The sequence below is a fragment of the Otolemur garnettii genome, unplaced genomic scaffold (assembly GCF_000181295.1).
Source record: "Otolemur garnettii isolate 467f Iridium unplaced genomic scaffold, OtoGar3 scaffold00139, whole genome shotgun sequence".
NCBI lineage: Eukaryota > Metazoa > Chordata > Mammalia > Primates > Galagidae > Otolemur > Otolemur garnettii.
The window spans coordinates 2,583,230-2,590,575 of NW_003852534.1; the positions used below are offsets into that span (position 1 = coordinate 2,583,230).

Below are 7,346 nucleotides of genomic sequence, written 5' to 3' on the forward strand. Positions count from 1 at the left end.
GACAATGCCACACAGTCCCTCCTGCCACCCCCTACAAAGTCACTAAATGGAGCCCACACTCAAGAGGAGAAGAACTGGGCTCCATCTTTTAAGGATTGTCAAAAAGCTTGTGGACAAATTTTTTAAACAAACATACTTTGTCACTTGACTGGATTTTAGGCCCTAGGGAGGTGGACTCAAGTCTTCTGCCACGTTGGTCCAATTGCCCCCGTGTGCTGGTCTTAACTGTCAGTCTGCAGGAGGGAGGGAGAAAGTCCCCCCTAATTCCCTCAGATGCTAACACACACCAGAAAGAGGACTGCAGGTCTCTGGGGGATACCTCTGACCCTTGCACAGTTCGGTACACACAGAACGTCCTGTTCTCCTGTCAGCAGGCACCATGTGGAGAAAAGCTTGTACGGTTCAGCAAAGCTGGGGAAACTAAGTTAAGCAAGACCCCATGATCTTCCATATGCAAATGTTCACCACAAATCTGTGGGAGGGGACACGAAAGGGAGTGGCCCAAAGTGACAGCAGAACCCTTTGGTAATGAACCATTTCACAGAGACTAGTACTCCTCAGAACACCCACTGGAAGAGCACTGGCCTGGAACTTGACATGGGAGTTACCACACCAAGGCCCTGGGTGAGCAGGGAGCCCCGAGGCCGAGCCCTGGGCCGTGCTGGACGCAGGTGGCTGAAGCTGCAGCTGTTCACTACTCTCTGAAATGGCCAAGTTCATGCCAACCTCCCGTGACCTGAAGCAGATCACACCTATCTACATTTCATGCTTAAAGCAGCATAATTCACAATCGCAAAGACGTGGAAACAACCAAGTGCCCTTCAGTGTGTGAATGGATTAATAAAATGTGTTGTATACCATGAAGCACTTCTCAGCCATAAAAACGATGGTGAACTAGAACCTCTTCATTAACCTGGATGGAATTGGAGACCATTCTGCTAAAATACAGCATCATGAAGCCTTCTGGTGCCTCACTCAGTGCACGTGGAATACATCACTTCTTTTCTATGGAGATGGCCCAGGATAGACCAAGTGTGCCCACCCAAGTCACCTGCTGAACACGATCACAAGATTCCGAACCCAAAGACAAGCTATTTTCCTCTTCAGATGACAGTGGCAAGAGTTTCTTGAAATGTTCATGGAGGGACGAAAACAAACCACTGCTCTCCCAGGTGAGGGGCTGAGTCTTAGCAGACACACACTTCTTCCAGCCACGGAAGAGAGGCAGTCCCCTCGAGGTGTGATGACGCACATGACTGCCTCTTCCAGTCACCACGCATGGAAGTAGAGGACAGGACTGTACTTTCCACAAATTCAAGTACATGTGAGTCCCCCACCCTCCCTTTCACAAGAATGGAAAAACAAACACCACACGTTTTAAGTATTAAATTGGAAATAATCGGCCACACTTGCAATCCTAGCGCTCACAGGAGGGTCCTCTGAGCTCGGGAGTCCGGTATGAGCAAGAAACTCAGTCTCCACTAAAAAAAGAAGATTTAGCCAGGTGTTGTGGCCCCTTGGAGGGTGAGGTAGGGGGACCACTTGAGCCCAGGAGTTTTGTTTGTTTTTTGTTTTTGGCCCAGGCTGGGTTTGAACCCGCCACCTCTGGCATATAGGGTTGGCGCCCTACTCCTCTGAGCCACAGGCACCGCCTGAGCCCAGGAGTTTGAGGTTGCTATGAGCTATGATGCCACAGCACTCTAGCCTGGGCAACAGCAAGACTCTGTCTTAAATAAATAAATAGGAACTGGTGGATCAACTCTTATGTGCACATGCAGAAATAATATTCATTGGAAATCAAGCAGGTGGGGGGATGGGTGGACTCACACCTAACAGGTGTGATGCCCACTACCTTGGGGAGGGCCACACTTAGAACTCTGACCGAAAAGGTACAAAAGCAATTTATGTGACCAAAATGTCTGTCCCCCTGTAATATTATGAAATAATAAAAAGAGTACATTTTCATTTTATGTGAGTTACACCTCACTAAAACTGATTTTTAAAACAATCAAAGATGTGAGCAGTACTGTGGGAAAACAATGTGTTACTTCACCTGAAGGGCTCTGGCAGAATCCCGTCACCGGCCTCAACTCTGACCCCTGCCTGGCACAAGCAGGCCTGGGACACCCAGGCACAGGGGGTGAGAGCTGGACCCAAGTGCCCAGGACCTAATGCAACTGGCTGGGGCCGGTGGCCAAAACCCTCTGGATGCCCACAAAAAACAAAAAAGGACATTTAAGTAACATTCTCTTTTTAATGTTCCATCCTTAAAAACGAACAATTTCGGCTCGGCGCCTATAGCTCAACCGGCTAAGGCGCCAGCCACGTACACCTAAGGTGGCTGGTTCGAATCCCCAGCCCGGGCCCGCCAAACAACTATGATGGCTGCAACCAAAAAAAAGCCAGGCGTTGTGGCGGGCGTCTGTGGTCCCAGCTACTTGGGAGGCGGAGGCAGGAGACTCGCTTGAGCCCAGGAGTTGGAGGTTGCTGTGAGCTGTAATGCCACGGCACTCTACCCAGGGGGACAGCTTGAGGCTCTGTCTCAAAAAAAAAAAAAAAAACGAACAATTTCCATTGACAATGACCATTTAGAAATGAATCTCTAAATAACCCTCAAAACCAGTAGATCAGCACACATTTTAATTATTGAAATAGAACAATACTTGACAGAAGCCGGCCCTGGGATATCTGTGATATTATCACGCTCCCTACATACATTTTAATCCTAAAGCTAACACACAGTTTACTTAAACATCTCAGGCTTGAGTTTCCTCTGTGCAGTGGGAAACAGACCCCCCCAGAGCTTAGGAATCATCTTGCCCTTGTAAAACATAAAGGCAACTTTGGGTTTTTATAAGATTATATAAACTAGGCATAACTGTATCTCAGAATTGTTAAGGAAAAAAATAATGTACCAAATCTTGTTAAAATTCAAAAGCTAGATTTCAAAATAACCTATAAACCTCACACGGAAACAATACTAACACAGAACATATATAAATTAATTATGAACATACACCACAATCTTACAGAGACTCTAAAGGGGGTGGTTTGGACCACGCAAAATGCCACAAACACCTAAACATAAGGCACAGGCTCCAATCAAGGTGGGTCCTTTATTCTGACAAGGAAGTGGCAAGCAACTCAGAGTGTGCTGTCACGTGCGCTCTTCCCACACCTTTCTCCACCGCAAGGTGTAGTTTTGGGAGGAGAAAGTGTCTTGTCTGGTTAGCTGGGTTATCTATCCATTATGACACCTGCATACAAAGGAAGCATGGCGGCATCACACCCAGAACAGAGTCTGCGGAGCTGAGTGTCGGGAGGTGGAATGCTCACCTGCATTTAGACGAAAGCTTCACTCGCACAATGTGGGGCTACTGGACTGCGAGTCTCTATCAACTAAGAAAAAATACAGGGGCCTGTTCACATTTCCAAGATGCTCCTATGTAAAAATCAGTTCTAGCTCCTTTCATTAAACAATATTCTGATCAAATAATCTTGTACAGGAAAGGTAATTTAACCTCAAGTCTGCCATACAAAAGTTAGAGAAAATGATTTATTTTCCATCAGTTAAACCATGTTCGGGACCTTCACAAGGCACATGTCAGTTTCCAGGGAGCAACACTATGCCGTCTGTGTCAGAAATTTCACGTACTGTTCCCGGGCATCGAAATGGTCAGCTGGCCGGTTGTACGCCGTCCACACTGGGTCTCCCACAAACAGCCTCATGGCCTTCACGTAGTTCTAGAAAACAGACAAACACACCAGCATTTCATTAAACCTGTTGCCTTTCCACTTACTCATAAAAATTTACTAACATAAGTGGAAATACTTTCCTTGCTGTTTTTATTCTGTCTTGACAGTTTCACGTGATGTTTTACCCACTGAAGGAGAATTAGTGCCAGGTGCTGTGGCCGATACTGACAAGTCACTCTGCTCTGGCAGGTGCTCAGTGTCACACTCGCTCTACTAGCACGTCCCAGGAAAACCCGCTCACCTCCAGCCCACTGAGAGATGAGGCAGATGCTGTCTGCCATCCCTACACTCCAGATATGAGAATGGTGGCACAGACAGGCCATGTCACTGGCCCAATCTCACCCAGTAAGACTGCCCCAAACACATGCCAGCCCCACGTCTACACCCACCCTGGTACACACACACTGCCCTCTGTTTTCCTCAGGTTCAGTTTTCCTAAGATTCACACTAGGGCCCTCACATCGCTGGTAGGCAAGAGAGGAAAGTCTGGCGCCATTCATCAGAACAAATGCACACTCTTAATGCAGTTTTCACTTTTAGGAATTTATCCTACAGAAAAATGCACTTAATATATGTATAAAATGACCAATATATAAGGTTACTGGGGGACTGTTTACAAAAAACCGGAAATAGTGTATCTCCCATCACCAGAGATCACCCACTCCGTGGAATGAACTAATCGTTAAACAAACCAGTTAAATAAGCCAGCAATGGCATTATCTGCAGCAGGAGGCCCTTTACACATGGTATCAAGCAATCCCCAAAGCACATCACATAGGAAAAAGTGAGGCCCACCAGGCAGATGGTCTGCTGCCTCCTATGTAGAAAGGAAAGCACCAAGAACACTGACTCAACTGGACTACGCACAAAATCTCTAAAGGGTGGGCAGCACTGTGGCTCAGTGGGTAGGGCGCCAGCTCCATATACCGAGGGTGGCAGGTTCAAACCCGGCCCCGGCCAAACTGCAACAAAAAAACTAGCCTGGGGTTGTGGCAAGCGCCTGTGGTCCCAACTACTCAGGAGGCTGAGGCAAGAGAATCGCCTAAGCCCAGGAGGTGGAGGTTGATTTAAAACGATGTGCACTTATCTACATGAAAATTGTACTTAAACCCTGGTTTAATCCTAATCACATCTAGAGACCCCAAGAACAATCTTATTTACTTCTGTTTTTATTGCCAACACCAATGGCTGCACTACTGTTAAACTCTAAATGGAAATGCTCTGAACAATGACAAAGTAACACCCAACAGTCCCCTCACAATATGCCCCTAGAATTAGTGGCCAAGCACAGGTTGGACACTCAGTGCAGGGGGGCCCTCACTCATCGTCTCACTGCCCTGTGTGTGTTAACACGAGAGCCACTGTCCGCCAAGAACAAAGCAGGGACTGCTGATAGCTGCCATGAAATGGCGTCACCCAGGTGTCCCAGCAACAGCTCCAGGTGTCTCTCTCTTGATGCACCAAGTGACAGGAGTCCTGAGGGCCTGTCGCTCTCACGCTGCACAGCTAGCAGGACTCTGCCATGCCAGACTGGGTCAGACTCACACACAAGCACACGCTCCCACCTGCTCGTCCACTGTGAAGCGGTGATAGATCCCCGCGGGGAGCGTGATCATGTCCCCTTTCTCCATGTGGATCCGGATCCATTTGTCCTCTGCGTCGCGTACGTCGAAGTACCCGCTGCCGTCCAGGATGTAGCGGATCTCATCGTCCAAGTGTAAGTGCTCCTCGTAAAACATCTTAATCTGTGCAGGAGGGACACCTGACTAGTCCACTGCAGACCAACCCCACATATTCACACAGACACACCCAGTAGCTGAGTGTTCAACAGACCGGAAATGAGGCAGAAAGGCTTCCTCTCTATAAAAATGAAAACTGCACTGCTGAACACTGTCTCTGTAGTAAGTCTAAGGGGTGGAGCGAGGATCAGCAGAGGGACAGTGACACAAATTGCAGCACGGCCGGCAACGCTCCAAACATCCACCAAGGGCTCACAGCACAATGAGGCAGGCACTCTCTGCCGTCCCCACTCTCCAGATGAGAGAATGGTGGCACAGACAGGCCATGTCACTGGCCCAACCTCACCCAGTAAGACTGCCCCAAACACATGCCAGCCCAGGTCTACACCCACCCGGGTACACCGCACACAGCAAGCTCCACAGCGCAGGCAATATAGCAAGACACTTCTCTGTAGAAGGTTCTTTTCTTTCTTTTGTTTTTGTTTTTTTTTTTGAGGCACTCTCACACTGGGTTGAGTGCTGTCACAGCTCACAACAACCTCAAACTCCTGGGTTCAAGCAATCCTCTTGCCTCAGTTCCTGAATAGCTGGAACTACAGGTGTCCACCACCACACCACCTAGTTTTTCCATTTTTAGTAGTGGACACTCATGCTCAGGCTGGTCTCAAACTCCTGAGCTCAAGTGATCCATGCACCTTGGTCTCCCAGACTGCTAGGGTTACAGGCGTGAGCCACCAAGCAAGACCCCAAGGTTTTTTAAAAAACTTCAACCCTCCAGCCTAGGCTGCAGAGTGAGACTCTGTCTAAAAAAGAAAATAGAAAAAATTGAAGTCAGTGACCTCAGCTTCTACCTCAAGAAAATAGAAGAGCAAAATTAAACCAAAGTACATATAAGAAAGCAAATAACAAACAGCAGAAACCAATGAAATAAAAATAGAGAAAGAAAAAAAAATTAATGAATCCAAAAGTTCTTTGAGAGAATCAATAAAATTGATAAGCATCTATCCACACGCAGGAAAAAGACCAAAGGCACAAATTACCAATAATTACAAAATTACCAGAAATGAGAAGACAGCACTATACACTCTGCAGATGTTGAAAGGACAGCAGAGAATGTTCCAAATAACTTTGACAGCAATAAATTTGACAACTCGGATGAAAAGAGCAAATGCCTTGAAAGACAAAAACTACCAATGTGCATTCAAGAAGAAACAGATGGGCTGGCACCTGAGGCTCAAGTGGCTAAGGCGCCAGCTACACACACCAGAGCTGGCAGGCTCGAATCCAGCCCGGGATCCCAACAACAATGACAGCTACAACCACAAAATGGCTGAACACTGTGGCAGGCACCTGTAGTCCCAGCTACTTGGGAGGCTGAAGCAAGAGAATCACTTGACCCCAGGAGTTGGAGGTTGCTGTGAGCTATGATGCCATGGTGCTTTACCCAGGGCGACAGCTTGAGACTCTGTCTCAAAAAAAAAAAAAAAAAAAAAGCAACAGATCATATGAATAGCCCTCCATCTATCACAGACACTGAATCTATCTATAGTTAAATATCTTTCCAGGATGAAAACTCCAAATCCCGGTGGCTCCACTGGCCAATCTCCAAACATAAAGAGAAAATAACACCTATATACCTTCAAAAAAAAATGGAAGAGGACTATGTTCCTGTTCATTCTGTGAGGACAGCAGCGCTCTGACCAAAATCCAAATGAAGGCTTCCTGGTGCTGGTCAACACTGAACAGAAGGCCTCCCCTTGGTGAGTCGGCCAGCACTGAACAGAACGCAGCCCCTCCGCGAGTGGGTCAGCACTGAACAGAACGCAGCCCCTCCGCGAGTGGGTCAGCACT

At 47.5% G+C, this 7,346-nt stretch overlaps 1 protein-coding gene across 1 annotated transcript in view; it reads right to left on the minus strand.

The window, feature by feature from the left end:
* Positions 1-2,623: 2,623 nt before the first annotated feature.
* The window catches only part of ADI1 (acireductone dioxygenase 1), an 8,730-nt gene continuing 4,007 nt past the window's right edge, over positions 2,624-7,346 (minus strand). Inside the window, exons 3-4 of the mRNA XM_003798559.3 lie at positions 5,322-5,501; positions 2,624-3,744 (exon numbers count right to left, since the gene is read on the minus strand). Of these exons, the coding sequence (XP_003798607.1) occupies positions 3,625-3,744; positions 5,322-5,501 (300 nt within the window). The 3' untranslated portion in view covers positions 2,624-3,624. The remainder of the gene's footprint in view (positions 3,745-5,321; positions 5,502-7,346) is intronic.